Here is a 15649-nt window from a genome sequence, read left to right on the forward strand (position 1 = left end):
ACATCCTTGTAGACACTTCCCAAATGCGATTGACACAAATTAAACTCCAAGGATTGAACTTCAAAAGGATTATTCTGCAAAACCCGCAGAACACATTCTGCCCGAACTGTCTGTACTAAAACGACCACAACTCTCTCCACACACGTCCGAATCATGAACCGTAAAATTCTACAGAAAGCTAACATCCGTATCTTTCCAAAGATATAAGGCTCAACATCTGGTTCGCTCTGAGGAAGTACAGTATATTCTGTTAAGTTGACTGTTCTGCACAGCACATTCTGCTCCCAAGATTGCACATTATATTTCAATCCCAAAATTGCTCCTTTTGCTTATTTTTCCATCTTTACTCTTCAAACGTAGCAAAACACAAAACTAAGTAAAAATGGACTAAACTCACTCAAGAACATAGCAAGAATCTAAGAGAAAGATAATAAAAATGTATGAAATAATGGTTATATCAAGCCCAAATCGGGCTATAAATTTTGTCCAAGGCTAAATACAGGCGAAAGACCGATAGAAAAAAAGTACTGCAAGTGAAAGATGAAAAGGACTTCAAAAAGAGAATCAAAGAGTGCTTGAAATTGTTGGGAGAGAAGCCTATGGGGGATGGCAATGCACCCCTATCAGATGTGGAACTGTCACAAGCCGGTCCGCCAATCAGCTCAGAGGACCGATGCAGATTGCGGCGGCGGCCAAAGCTCGGGCTATTGATATTCCCTCAAAGACGTCGTCGACGCAATCGTGGTAGGTAGCACGCGCCGTCTCGGCGTGCCTTTGCATCTGCGTGCTCCTGGCATCGGCCTGTGGACTCCCCATTCAGCCTGTCTTGAAACACATACTAAGGAGTTTGACATGTGTGTGAATCAACGGGCAGTTAAACCCATAATTGGCGGGATCAACTTGAGGGTTGCACCGCCGACCGACCTTAATCTTATGAGAAGGGTTCCAGTCAGAGCATGCATGTCGAGACTCAAAAGATGGTGAACTATGCCTGAGCGGGGCGAAGCCAGAGGAAACTTTGGTGGAGGCCCGTAGCGATACTAACGTGCAAATCATTCGTCTCACTTGGGTATAGGGGCGAAAGACTAATCGAATCGTCTAGTAGCTGGTTCCCTCTGAAGTTTCCCTCAGGATAGTTGGAGCCCGTGAACGAGTTCTATCGGATAAAGCCAATGATTAGAGGCATCGAGAGTGCAACGCCCTCGACCTATTCTCAAACTTTAAATAGATAGGACGGTGCGGCTACTTTTTTAAGTCGCGCCATGGAATCAAGAGCTCCAAGTGGGCCATTTTTGGTAAGCAGAACTGGTGATGCAGAATGAACCGAAAGCAAGGTTACGATGTCCAAATGCGCGCTAAAGTAGAACCCACAAAGGATGTTGGTCCATTAAGATAGCAGGACGGTAGTCATGGAAGTCGAAATCAGCTAAGGAGTGTGTAACAACTCACTTGCCGAATCAACTAGCCCCGAAAATGGATGGTGCATAAGCGCGCGACCTATACCCGGCCGTCGAGGCAAGTGCCAGGCCCCGACGAGTAGGAGGGCAAGGCTATCACTAGAAAACCTAGGGCAACATATGATATATTAAGGTGACAAGATGATGCCAACGGGTCTAATCTAGTGGAAGGTGAGGGGCACGTAGTAATTACTACGATTGTGAAAGTACAAAGACAAAATTGACCAAATTGAAACAACATAGACGAAATTGGAAAAAACTGGTAAACTATAGGGGACCAAAAGTGGTTAAGATTTTCATGCCTCCTGATTTTATTTCGGAAGGAGATTGTTGACGCCTAAAATGGGTATCAACTTAGATAGATATGGAGTGGTGGATGATATGTGAAGGCGTGGGCTTTTAGCGTGTAAGTGCCTTCGGTAGGCAAGGCAAGAGACTGCCTTCGGCAGGTTGGTGTCTTTGGTGGGTTAAGTGGAAGATAAGAACCTTCAGCAGATTGATGACTAGTGAAGGTCTTCGGCAGGTTATTGCCTTCGGTAGTCAAGGTAAATAAAGTAAATAAGCATGTAGAAGACAAGGTATACGTGGTTCACCCAAATGATGGGCTACTACGTCCACGGAGAAAGATGTTCTCATTATGATAATGTTTGTTTACATTTGTATGAGGGGATTAGACCCAAAGATAAAGAGAAGAAGGCCCAAGGGTCAAGGTATAAAGCCTGAGAATCCAAGGCCCAAGGGTCAAGACCCGAGACCCAAGACCCAAAGACCAGAAGAGAGAGTCCTTTTCTAAGGGGAGAGTAGTCTTCTTTTGTAGGTGAGGGGAAGTCTCCATCTCTTGCAGTTTTCCGATGTGGGACTCCTTGCCTTGCTTAGAGTTGTGACTTGTGGTAATGCTTCTTTGGCTAAGGTCACCCTCTCAAAGCATGGCACGTAGATGATCTAGCCTAGCTAGTTTCTCGGCTAGTTACGGTACCAACAGAGATGAAAGAGGATGGTATAGAGAAAAAGTTTACATATTTGTCATTCCAACAATAGTAAAATCTAGACAAAAGTGAAAGATGAGCGAATCACTAGAATATTCTTTTTGTTGGATAGTCTTGATGTGATGAGAAATTTGAAATGAAAAGGAAAAAAACAAGAATGTTAGGAATGAAATTATGTATTTGTACTCCCTTTTCTGGAGAGATGAATTCATGTTTTTTTTTTTTTCACTGCCTTTTCATTTTTCACAAGAGTGCAAGGAGATTAATTTTGTATAACAATTCAAGAAATACTTGCTAAACATGATTGTGAATAAATTCGTGTCCTTATTTTAATGGAGCCCTTTCCAAGATCAGGTGGGAGTTCCTGAAACATCAGTGATGGGTGAACTCATTCATTTCAAGCAGTTTTACATGATTATTCTCTGCTTATTTTTATTTATTGATGGTTCTTACGAATTAAGAAGGCATTGCAGTAATACATTACCTTTGATATGAAGTATATGGGAGAGTTGGGATGTCTCTTTCAAGTCTATCGGAATGATGAACTAACTGTTGATGAACTAAAAAGGTAAGAAGTTGTACTTTACGTAGTTAATTATTGTTTACTGATCCACATAAACATGATGTAATGTGTTTTGGGTGGCGAAGCAATTATGATATATACATATATCTTCTGTAAGGCATCTGATTTTGTCATTGCATACTTTTTTGCATTCTTATGGCAAAAATCCCAGAGGAGTGCTAATCTCTCCAGGGCCAGGTCAGCTGTACCTTCTAGTGGTGTTTCATGTATAGTGGATGCTTGTAAAAGGAAACATGTACTCATTCTCTGATTTTTAAACATAATATTTCCCTTTTATAGGCACGCCCCAAGATTCTGGAATATCATTGCAAACTGTATTGGAGCTCGGGCCCATTGTACCCTTATTTGGTGTTCGTATGGGTTTGCAGTGCATTGGGGAGGCTTTTAGAGGTAAGTCTTCTTACATATGATAAAGATTTTTAATGATCTCGATATTTGGTTTATGCATTTGACTGTGTTTCTTGACTTTCTCCGTTATCTTTACATTATGCAACACTCCAAATGAACTAGGAAAAGTTCACATGAATTGTTCTTGTTTCTATTGTGACTGTTAACCCACTTTTTACAATCCACGTGGGTTGTGGTGTTTCAAGGAAGATTGTTCGTTCTCCGTTTGGTGTCATGCATGATAAGAGCTCTCTCGTATATTATAACGAGAAGGGAGAAGATAGCATGTTTTCTGGATTATCGAAGTATGAATTTTTCTTTCCTCTTCCATTTTTTTTTCCTTTTCTAGTGTAAATTTTCTTGACCACGCAGGTATTAACATTCTTAAAATTTGTATGAAGTCTTAAAATTCCTAGTTGTAATGCGATAGTTCAACTATCCAGTACATTAATGGGCTCTCAAATAATAGTTGAACTTTCCTTTTGTCTTGTCCCAGCTGGCAGAAATCACAGTCTTGTAATTGATAAGAACAGTTTTCCTGGTGAAGAACTTAAGATTATGTTGATGCTCTTTTTGGGAGGGTCAACTTAGGAAGGGGAATCTAGGGTCTTCAATAGGGAAGAAGGTGAGGACCTTCGGAAACTGAGAAACCTGCAGAAGACAATAGGAAGAAGCAGTCGTTAAGCTTCGGACACCGGTGTGGTGCTTGCCGAAGGCTCTCCGATGCTTAAGTAAGCTATTTGTGGTAATTTTGGCAGAGTAATAGTAAAGGTGAGAAAATTGTTACCCTTTTTACTTGGGCACTGTTCCCTATTTATAGGGAAGTGAAACGGACGTTTTGCACAAAGTTTCGATGTGGGACTTCGTACAAACCGTCGTGGAGGTGACACGTGTCATAGCTCTAGGATCTGTAGTTGGGAGCTTCGGCAGGGGTTGTACCGCTTCCGAAGGGGGGGCCTTCCTTCGATAGGTTAAGAAGGGGATGATATCACTCGTCTTCTAAGGGTTTGCCGGTGTGCTTTGGTGCTGAATACGCTCAGTTGATTATGACATAAACAGTAGTCCCCCAAGTTGCCAATCGAGGAGTAGCTTCTGGTTTGGGAACTTGTAAGAATGCCGCGTAATTATACCGAGCGTATTGGCATGGCGGGTGCCATGGGCAGTCCCTGAGTCCCCCAAGTTTGGAAGCGAGAAGGCACTTGGGTTGCAGTAGGTTGTTGTTGTTGTTTTTTTGTTTTTTGTTTTTGTTTTTGTTTTTGGAACTATATGTAGGTTCGGCGGAAGGGGTGCCGAAGGAAGGCACTTCATGCTAAAGGGAGCCGCTTGCAAGAGTCTGAGCTGCACGTTGGGCAAGGGGGTGCCGAAGGAAGCCACTTGCAAGAGTCTGGTCGGCACGTTCGGCATGGGGGGTGCCGAACGGTAAGGGTGATGTCAACGAGCGTGTCTCGTGTGAGTCCCCTTGCACGTTCGGCAAGGGGTGCCGAACAGTACGGGTGACATCAGCGAGTGTGTCTCGTGTGAGTCCCCTTGCACGTTCGGCACGGGGGGTGCCGAACGGTAGGGGTGACGTCAACGAGGTGTGTCTCGTGTGTCCCCTTGCACGTTTGGCACGGGGGAAGGGGGGGTGCCGAACTGTAGTGGTGACGTCAACGAGCTATCGCGCGTGTCCTCTTGCACGTTAGGCACGAGGGGTGCCGAACGGTAGGGGTGACGTCAGCAAGCGTGTCTCGCATGTCCTCTTGCACGTTCGGCACGGGGGATGCCGAACGGTAGGGGTGACATCAGCAAGTGTGTCTCGCGTGTCCTCTTGCACGTTCGGCACGGGGGTGCCGAACGAGGCGTGTCTCGGGTGTCCCCTTGCAGGTTCGGCACGGGGGGGAGGGGGGTGCCAAACGGTAGGGGTGACGTCAGCGAGCGTGTCTCGCATGTCCGGAATTTGAAAGGGTTTTGTGAGGATGGAGGCATCACTGGGTTGGGTATTAATGTGACGGTTCACGTTTCGATGCATTTTTTATATGTATAAAAGGAGGAGAAGGGAAGAAGGGAGAGCACTTCCAAAATTTCCAAAATTTTGAGAGGAAGAGCTAGGCGATTTCTGGCTAGAGTTCCTGTGGTGTGACGATTTCCGACGGTCGTACACGGCAATGACAACAAGGTACTGCCTCCTTTTCTCTTTCATTTTGGATCAAAGTGCATGTATATGTTGAGTTTTGTATGAATATTTTGAAGAACATAGAGGAACTGAGATGAACTTGCATGAACATTATAGAACATGTCTAGGGACTTGCTTTCAATCTTCACATGCGCCTTAGTTTCTGTATATATTTTTTTTTGTTTTTTTTGTTTTTTTTTGTAGATGTCTGATAATTCTGAGAGAGAGAGCTAGAGTCCACCCAGTCACCATGCCTTCAATGGGGAAGACGTGGATAGTGGTGATGAGAGTACTGAGTCTAAAGGCTTAGTGGAAGGGATGATAGTGGAGAAGGGTAGGGCAGGGGAAGAAAGGCAATCTATGAGCTCTTGGGGGAAAGCGTACCGAGAGATGCAGAAAAATTATGCCGCCCTAGAGGCTGTTGCTAACCGGGTCCTGGGTATAACTCAGGCATCAAAGACGAGTTCAAGTGGGCGGGGGGAAGCTTTAGGGTTTGGGACAGTAGTGGTGGCCTCTGCTGGTGTGAGTGTGCCAACGGGGGTTCCTTTACCAAAGAGGAACAAGTTGACCATCAATCAGTTGGAGCAGCTGAAGGTTGATTATCAGATTCCGGATTGTGTGGGGTTGAGGCTGCCGATGCCCACAGAAACTGTGAGGTACCCACCCAAGGGGTGTGTGATGGTGTCCCACCCAAGGGCTGCCATTGCACACTTGGGTGCAGATGATGCTGGCAAGGCTAGGCTATGTGTCGGGGCAGTACAATCCCAATTTTTTTTTTCTGTGCAGGCTCAGTGAAGTGCAATCCTATGTCGAAGGAAGAGGAAGAGGAGATAGAGTTTGTAAGAAGTGCGATTTCTGCTAGAGTTAGGGCTGCTTCAAAGCAGTGAGTGTTTGTCTTCTTCCTGTGTCTTCATTCATTTTTCTTTGTGTACAATCTAACAATCATGTTTTGTGGTGGTTGCAGTGGCTGAGGTGCCGAGAGCTGTGGCCACGGTGGGGGGCTCACCGAAGGTGGCCGTGGATCCTGAGAAGAAGCAGCAGAAGCTGAAGGAAAGGCGAGAGAGAGACAAGGCCAAGCGGGCGAGGAAGGCTGAAGCGAAGGGTGTAGCCAGCGCTGTGGGTTCAGCGACAAAAGAATGAGGTAACCCTGGCGATGCATCGCCAGGAAGTGCCCCTTGTGAACGCCTTCCTAACAGGGGTGAAGATGGATGCGGGGGAGCTTGCTTGGACGAAGGCCACGGACTTCTTAGATCAAGTCCAAAAGTCAGTACTCTCTGCTGCCAATGTGAGTATCCAAGTACTATGATGAAACTTTTAATACTTTTGAGTTTTGTTTGAAGCTGAGTCTGATGACTTGTCGTTGCAGGCGTTCGGGGATATGTACCTCACCCTGGCTAGGGCTGAGAAGGAGGTGGCCTTGGTGAGGCGCCATTCCGAGACCGCGAAAGCTGGTACTGTCGAAGCCCAGGCTGCCATTCGAGAGAAAAACGCGATGCAGCTGAGGGTCGGGAGGCTCAAGCGGGAGCTGAAGGAGACGGCGTAGCAGCTAGAGGTGGTAGAGGAGGCCAGGGCTGAAGTTAAGAGGAAGAAGGTGGAGGAGCTAGTTGCAGCCCGTGCCGAGGCTGTTGAGGGGTACAAGGGTTCGGAGGAGTTCAAGAACCTTGTGCTTGATGCGATGGTTGAGGACCAGTATGGGTGGGAGAAGCTGGTGGCGAGGTTTAATCCAAACTTGGATATAAACTTCGACACCAGTGGTGCCCCTCCACCTATTCCTCCTGGCAGGGAGTTGCTCTTTGCTTCCCCTCTCATCTGGAAATGCTGCGAGTCCTTCTGATGCCGAGGCTGGTGGAGGTACCGAGGGTGGTGGCGGTGCAGCAGTTCCCGAGGCTGAGTCTACACCTGAGGAGGCGATAGAGCAGCCTGCTGATGCTTTAGTGTCTTGTTTATTTTTTGCTTGTTATGATGTAACCTTAGTGCCCGTTTGGCATTGCTTATTTTGGGTGATAAGTGATTTTTAAAAAATTTTGGGAAACCCAGCCTGTTTGGTAAACTATGAGAAAATCACTTATTGTTAAAAGAGGAACTGTGAGAGAAAGCTATAAGGGAAAGCAGCTAATGAGGTGCTTTCATTTTCTGATTATGCAGGAATCAGTTTCGAAGATGCACTGGGTTTAATGATTATGCATGAATCATTTTTTTTATTATGCGAGAATCAATACCAACAATACTTTTAGCTAAAAGTTTACCAAACGCCAAACTGCTTTCTCTCACAGCTGATTTCTCTCACACCAAATCTGACAGTGATTATTTTCACAGCACAGCAATGCCAAACTGGCCCTTAGTATTTATTTCAGACTTGGTTGTATGGATATTTCCCTGCCATAAGGAAGGGTTATTTTGGTAATTTATGAGATCGTAGTTTTCTCTTCTCAATTATGTTTGTTGCTAACTGAACTTGTAAGAATGAGTATGAACGAACCCTAAGTCGAGCGTTTTCATTAAGTGGATGCCAAAAGGTAGTAAATACATAAGAGGTTTGAGTTATGTCTCGAGACCAAGGGTATAAGAAAACATGAGGACCTAGGGTCTCGGTATGTTTACTTATGGTAGTACTTGAGGTGGTCACCATTCCAAGGATGAGGCAAAGGTTTGCCGTAGGTATCGCGGAGCTGATAAGTGCCGAGGCGATAGACTTTGATAACCTCATAGGGGCCCTCCCATGTTGGTCATAAGGTACCTTCGGCAGGGTTTTTGGTGGCCAAGGAGACCTTCCTCATGACCCAGTCTCCTGCCCTGAATGTGCGAGGTTTGACTCGAGAGTCATAGTACCTAGCGACACGTTGCTTGTATGAGAAGTTACGCATGTTGGCCTGGTCACGGAGTTCGTCGATGAGGTCCATATTCAGGGCTAACTGTTCGTCATTGGCTTCAACGTCATACGTTGAGGTTCGGTAGGAGGCCTGACCAATTTCTACATGAACAACGGCCTCAGTGCCGAAGGAAAGGGAAAAAGGTGTCTCTCCTATAGAGGTACGAAAAGTAGTGCGATATGACCAGAGGACCTCTGGTAACAGTTCAGGCCAGCACCCCTTAGCCTTGTCAAGTTTGGTCTTGAGCGTCTTCTTCATTATTTTGTTCACAGCCTCGACTTGGCTGTTGGATTGGGGGTGAGCTGGGGATGTGAAATAGAGACGAATCTTGAGATTGGAGCAGAATTGCTTGAATTTGGCGTTGTCGAATTTCCTTCTGTTGTCTGTGACAAGTGCTTGGGGTATGCCAAAGCGACACACGATATTCTTCCAAACGAAGGTCTCGATTCGGGTAGCCGTGATGGTGGCAAGGGGTTCTGTTCCAATCCACTTTGTGAAATAGTTGACGGCAACCACCACGTATTTGACCTGGCCCTTTCCCTCCGGATGGATCCAATGAGGTCAAGTCCCCATTGGGCGAATGGCCAGGGGATGACCATTGGAGTCAGCGGTTCAGCCGGGAGTTGTGGGATGTTGGCAAACCTTTGGCATTTGTCGCACTTTTGAGTGAATGTTTGGGCGTCAGTGTGGAGGGATGGCCAAAAGTAACCCTGCTGAATCGCCGTATGGGCTAAGGATCGAGCGCTTGAATGGTTGCCGCAGATGCCTTCGTGAATTCCTCGAAGGACGTAGTTGCCCTCGTCTGGGGTCAAGCATCGGAGGTATGGGAGGCTGAAACCTAGCTTGTATAGGGCGCCGTTGAGGACCAGGTACCTAGTAGAACGATAGTGAACATGGCGCGCTTCGGCGGGGTCGATGGGTAATTTCTGGTGTTGTAAGAACTTGAGGATGGGGTCCATCCAAGTGGGGCTGTGATCGATGGTACAGACGACTGGTGTCCTGGTGCTTGGTTTATCTTGGAACTCCATGTATATTTTGCGTCCATTGCCCTACTCTAATGCTGAAGCGAGCCTGGCCAGCGCATTATGGGATCTAATTGATCATGTACGCGTCGAAGGTTTTAAGTAAGAGATGGGCATGCTGGAGGTATGCCGTCATGGAGGTGTCTTTAGCATGGAAGTCCTGGTTGACCTGATGGACCACAAGCTGGGAATAGCTGAAGGTCTGTATTTGTTGGGCCCCCATCTCCTGGGCCAGCCGAAGGCCAGCCAAGAGTGCCTCGTATTCGACTTCGTTGTTGGAAGCGTGGAAGTTAAAGCGAAGAGCGTATTCTAGGGTAACATGGTCTAGAGAGAGAAGGACGAGGCCTGCCCCCACACCCTTGAGTATTTGCAGACCCATCAACGTGGAGTGTCCAGAAGGGCTGGTTGGGGTCGAAACGACCCTCACCAACTATGTGGACAGGGGTGGGGGTGGTATTGGTTGTGGGGGTGACGACGAGGGTGGCCGAATCCTAGGGTGCTGTAAATTCAGACAGGAAATCGTGGCTTAAAGTGGATATCAAATTCTCTGAGCTTGATAGCCCACTTAACTAGTCTTCCAGATGTCTCCGGCTTCTGTAGTACCTGCCGTAATGGCTGGTTGGTGAGAACATGGATCGTATGGGCCTGAAAGTAGGGTCAGAGGCGTCTAGCCGAAGTAACCTGGGCGAAGGCCAGTTTCTCTATGTCCGGACATCTAACCTCAGCATCCTACAGAGCCTTGCTGACGTAGTGGAAGGGGTGCTCAACCCCTTCGTGGGGTCGAATAAGCACGGAGCTAACTGCTGTGTTGGATACTGAGAGATAGAGCATTAAGGTTTCGCCAAGTTTAGGTGTGGATAAGAGGGGTGCCTTGCTTATGTATTCCTTGAGCTCAGTGAAAGCCTTATCACATTCTGGGGCCCAGGTGATGTTGCGTTTATTGCCCTTGAGGGCCTTAAAAAAGGGGGCACAACGATCAATGGCCTTGGAGATGAATCTGGTTAGGGCTGCCACACGTCCCGTAAGGCTTTGGATGTCTTTGACCATTTTGGGCACCTGCATTTCCAGGATGGCTTGAATTTTCTCTGGGTTGGCCTCGATGCCACGCTGGCTAATCATGAAGCCGAGGAATTTGCCTGAAGCAACACCGAAGGCGCACTTCGTGGGGTTGAGTCGCATGTTGTGTCGCTTCAGTACCTTGAACATAGTGGAGAGGTTGGGGATGTGCTGGTCAGCAGTGCGACTCTTAACTAGCATGTCGTCAACGTAGACCCCCATACTGTGGCCAATCAATGGGGCGAAAAGGTGGTCGATTCGGGGTAAGGGGAAGCTGTCCTTTGGACAGGCTCGATTGAGGTTGGTGTAATCGACGCACATTCGCCAACCCTTCTTCGGTTTGCGCACCATCACCACGTTGGCTAGCCACGTAGGGTAGTCCACCTCCTTGATGAAACCGATGCTTCAGAGTTTCTCCACCTCCGTCCTCATGGCCTCATAGCGCTCCGGGTCATATGCGCAACACTTCTGCCAAACGTGTCGGACGGCAAGGTCAATACTGAGACGATGGGTGATGAGATCAAGTGATATGCCTCAAAGTTGAGGCGGAGGAAGGCGATAAGGGCAGAGCGAAGGTCAGGGAGAAGGGAGGTGCCAATCCAGACATGCCGATCTGGGCAGTCATCATGAAGACAGATAAGTTTGAGGTCTTCCACTGGTTCGCCCTGGGGGGTGACAAAGTCTTCCCTAGGGTCCTTTGGGCGCTCAGTGCCAACTCGAGGAAGAGGTGGGGCTATAGTGACTGAAAGGGCTTCACGTCATGGTGTGCGATTGGTGGATTTGACTGCCGAAGCGTAGTAGCTTCGGGCGCCGAGTTGGTCTCCTCGCAATGTGCTTGTGCCGTGAAGAGTGGGGAACTTCAGTAATAGCATGTGTGTGGAGATAAAGACTAGCATTTGTGCCAGGGCAGGGCGTCCAAGGATGACGTTGTAGGCCGTCGGGCAATCGACGATGAAGAAAGGGGTGGTGACCGTGGCCCTTTGAGGTGCTGAACCAATGGAGATGGGGAGGTGGATGCTTCCAATGGGTTGGACAACGTCGCCAGAAAAGCTCACAAGAGGCGTGATGCTTCGGTCTAGCAGGTGGTCAGGGACTTGAAGTTCGTTGAAGGCCTCGGCGAACATGACGCTGATGGAGCTACCAGTGTCGACCATGATACACTCGACGTCAAAGTTTGAGATGTCCGCCATAATGATTAGCGGATCGTCATGGGGGTAGATGACACCACACTCCTCCTCTTCACTGAAGGTGATGGGGGCCCAGCCTGTTTTGGAGGTCTTCGGCATACGCCCATGCTTAGTGCTGAAGACTTGATGTGCGTAGGAAGATCAAACATAATGCTTGATGGAGTTGTTTGATGTCCTGGCCAGGGTAGGGCCATCGCTTATGGTGGAGATCATGTTGATCTGACGTTGATGGGGGTTTGGGGGGGGGGGGGGGGGGGTGGATGGTTGTGGACGTATTTATCCAATTTCCCGTCGCAGATGAGCTCTTCAATAATGTTGTGCAAAGCGATACAAGATTCAGTATCATGGCCGTTGAACTGGTGGAAACGGCAGAAGACGCCAGTGTTCTACACGGGCTTGGCCGTGGGTCTGCGGGGAGGGGGTTTAGGGATGATTGGGGCTTCGTTGACCAGGACATCCTCGTAAGTGGTGTTTAGTGTGGTGAACACTTCAAATCTGGGCTTGGGCTCAAAGGGGAGCGGGGCACAATCCTTCGGTCTGGAAGGGGTGTGGCCACCAGGTTGATGATGACCAGAATGTCTACTGTATTTCCCACTGTTTAAGGGATGTTGATAGCCTTCCTTCCTCTTAGTGTGTTGGGTGCTCTGGTTGTTCGGGGCTGGAGCATAGGGGTGAGGGTTGGCGGGATTGGGTGTCGAAATAGGTGGGGTATTGCCAAAGGTGTTCCGAGACTGGTTGGCGGGACTACGCTTGGAGTTAAAGTATTCGGCCTTAGCATGAATGATTGCCTACTTCATTAGTTCGGCATAAGTGTTCCACAGGTTACTGTGGACCAGATAGCCGAAGTTGTATTCGTGAAGACCACTCTTGAAGGCTCCGAAGGCAGCCTGATCATCCGTCTTCAGACAACGAGAATACTCGTGGCTGAAATGGGCAGCATACTCCCGCAAAGGTTCATCCTCGCCCTACCGAAGTATAGATCATTTGCGGAGTATAATCGATCGGTTTGGATCATAAAATGATCTAAGAAGGTCTGCTTCAGGCTAACGAAGGAGTTGATGGTATGTGGGTTCAATCGATAGAACTAGTTTAGAGCAGCGCCCTCGAGGGTGGATGGAAAAAGGAGGCACATGCCTTCGTTACTGAGGCCCTTACACCCCAAGGCAGACTGGAAGGAATGGACATGGGTTAAGGGGTCCTCCCCACCTATGTAGAAGGCGATGCGAAGCGGTTGGATGTCCTTTTCGTGGCGATAGTTAAGGATGCGCTCCGTAAAGGGGCCAGGTCGAGGCTTCGCCCAGAGGGTTTGATGGCTACGGTGCTGCTCGTTCTCCAGCTATCGGACTTTTTCAAAAAGGAGTCGCATGGCAGGGTCGGCATGAGGGAGAGAGTTGGGGGCCGAAGACTTGTAGGGTTGGGTAGGTGGAGGTGGATAGTCTTCCCATTCTTCGAAATCTTCAGAATAGTGGGTCTCCCAGTCTTCAGGGTTATAAGGCTCCCAATCGTCTGAGTCTCCAACTTCTTCCGTGGTAGCTGCACGGGTGGGCTTCGGTAGGGGACCAAGTTGAGTTACCTTTGGGTTATGGAGGTCTACAGGGATTTGGATCGGCTCTGGTCGAAGCTCCGAGATACGGTGCCTGCAGTCCCTGTAGACCTTAGCTGGGGCGTCGGGTCTATCTTTTGGCGGGGGAATGTGGAGAAGTCTCGACTTGATAGGGGAAGGAGCCAGCAGAGCTGGTTGAGGGGGTTGGGATTCAGAGGTTGATTCCCACAGACGGCGCCAAACTGTTGATGCTCTTTTTGGGAGGGTCAACTTAGGATGGGGAATGCAGGGTCTTCAGCAGGGAAGAAGGTGAGGACCTTCGGTAACTGAGAAACCTGCAGAAGACAATAGGAAGAAGCAGTCGTTAAGCTTCGGACACAGGTGTGGTGCCTGCCGAAGGCTCTCCGATGCTTATGTAAGCTATTTGTGGTAATTTTGGCAGAGTAATAGTAAAATGTGAGAAAATAGTTACCCTTTTTTACTTGGGCACTGTTCCCTATTTATAGGGAAGTGAAAACGGAAGCTTTGCACAAAGTTTCGATGTGGGACTTCGTGCAAACTGTCGTGGAGGTGACATGTGTCATAGCTCTAGGATCTGTAGTTGAGAGCTTCTGCAGGCGTTGTACCGCTTCAGAAGGGGGGCCTTCCTTCGGTAGGTTAAGAAGGGGATGATATCGGTCATCTTCTAAGGGTTTGCCTGTGTGCTTTGGTGCTGAATACGCTCGGTTGATTATGGCATAAACAGGTTACAGCATGGACAGAGGATGGACTGATAATGGCTGCTCATCACAAGAAATATAGACATCTTCAAGTAGGATAAGGGTTTCCTCTTTTTTTTCTTCTTTTTGTTTTCTTCATTCTATTATGCAATGGAGAATATTGTGCTGTTCATTCTGGTAATGGCTGCCCTTTTTCTTCATTCTATGGAAAATGCACGTTCATGCACAAGTTTTATACCATATAAAGAAGAGACTCGTAACATTTTATCAAGAGGTGAACTTACTTTGCCTCCAAATACTGGAAGAAATTTCTCCAGGACCTTTTCGAAGGAAGTGTCATTTGCTTCATTATTGATGCTAGGATTCCTTTAACAAATCACTGAGAGGATGAATGATAATGTTTTGTATTGAAATTGAGATGATTTGGCCACAAGTAGGTTAGTCATGGGATTAAATGTAATATATGAACAAAACTTGAGGAATGCTTGAAGCAGGACTGACACAGTGAAGTGTTAACATGTTAAAAATACCATGCTGGAAACAATATTCTTTGTTTTGTTGCATGGTATAAAATCCTCAGTCCTGTCCCAGAGCAATTGATGAGGTTATGTCAAGTCAGTTAGCTATATTTGACTGACTGTTAGTTAAATTAATTTAGCTATTGCATTTGTCTTTAAGGTTAATTCTTGTAGCTACATCAAATGTAGATGGATTGCAACCCAGAGGTTCACTTAATGATATTTTTCTGGGTGATGTATGTTAGAACACAATGTGGAATTCGAGATGGTTCCTACCTTATTTCATTTGCTCTGAAAAATTAGTTAGTATAAATGAGAGCAGCTCTTATGTTTTTGAATCTTCGACTTAATCGTATGCCTTATTTCTGACCTTTAGCCATTGTTCTTTTCTTACTCTTACTACCCCTATAGAATTAAAGCTCAATGTAGTGTTGTTGCTATAACCAAATACATTTGAACTTCTTTTGCAGGGGGTTCAGTTTCATCCTGAAAGTATCATAACTTCTGAAGGCAAGACAATTGTCCGTAACTTTGTTAAATTGATAGAGAAACGAGAGTCCGAATCTGAGAATTACAGGCCTGGTTTATCTGCAGATTCTACACAACGTAATGTAATGTGCCAATAGCTTTCAGAAAGTAAAACTAAATAAATAAATGAAGAACCATCACATGCCTTATTTCAAATGTGTTATGTTTCTTCTTGGGAAATACACGGCTTTGCCCTTGGCTCCAATGTTTTATTCAACAATGCCCTCTTTTTAAAACTCATTCAAAAATATCCTCTATAAAAGCTCCCTATTGGCCTAGTATCATTTTTATCACTTGTTTTGGTCATGTGAAATTGGTCTCTGCTACTGCTCTCTCTCTCTCTCTAAATTTTGCTTTCTTCTTCTTCTTCTTCTATGCACTGCTATCTCTAAGATGACAACCCCAATTGCTTCCTTTTTTGTTTCTTCTTTTCTTCTCTGATATGTTCTATCTAAAATGAAATCCCAATTTTGCATATCCTCTCTCTCTCTCTCTCTCTCTCTCTCTCAGATTCCCAGCCCTAATTCCCAATTCTCTACGTTCTTCTTTTCCTAGGTCCAAAGACCCATCTTCCTCATCCACACCATTAGCCATCGCAAGCACCACCAACAAATTTGCAAACCCAATTTGTAATATTTGTT

The 15649-nt window shown here is 46.8% G+C and overlaps 1 protein-coding gene and 1 pseudogene across 1 annotated transcript; both read left to right on the top strand.

Moving 5' to 3' along the window:
* Nucleotides 1-841: 841 nt before the first annotated feature.
* Nucleotides 842-1620, top strand: LOC148293855 (25S ribosomal RNA; annotated as a pseudogene; the record flags this gene model as incomplete).
* A 1311-nt stretch (nt 1621-2931) lies between these two features.
* LOC148293856 (anthranilate synthase beta subunit 2, chloroplastic-like) lies at nt 2932-15106 on the top strand. The gene is made up of 8 exons (XM_088254624.1): nt 2932-3012; nt 3167-3203; nt 3306-3420; nt 3620-3718; nt 3857-3867; nt 3910-3964; nt 13985-14054; nt 14951-15106. Exons 1-8 carry the CDS (start codon nt 2935-2937, stop codon nt 15104-15106), a joined length of 621 nt encoding a protein of 206 aa, XP_088110750.1. The 5' UTR covers nt 2932-2934.
* The last annotated feature ends 543 nt before the right edge of the window (nt 15107-15649 follow it).

The sequence above is a fragment of the Prunus avium genome, chromosome 6 (genome assembly GCF_965620075.1).
Source record: "Prunus avium chromosome 6, drPruAviu1.hap1.1, whole genome shotgun sequence".
Classification (NCBI taxonomy): Eukaryota; Viridiplantae; Streptophyta; class Magnoliopsida; order Rosales; family Rosaceae; genus Prunus; species Prunus avium.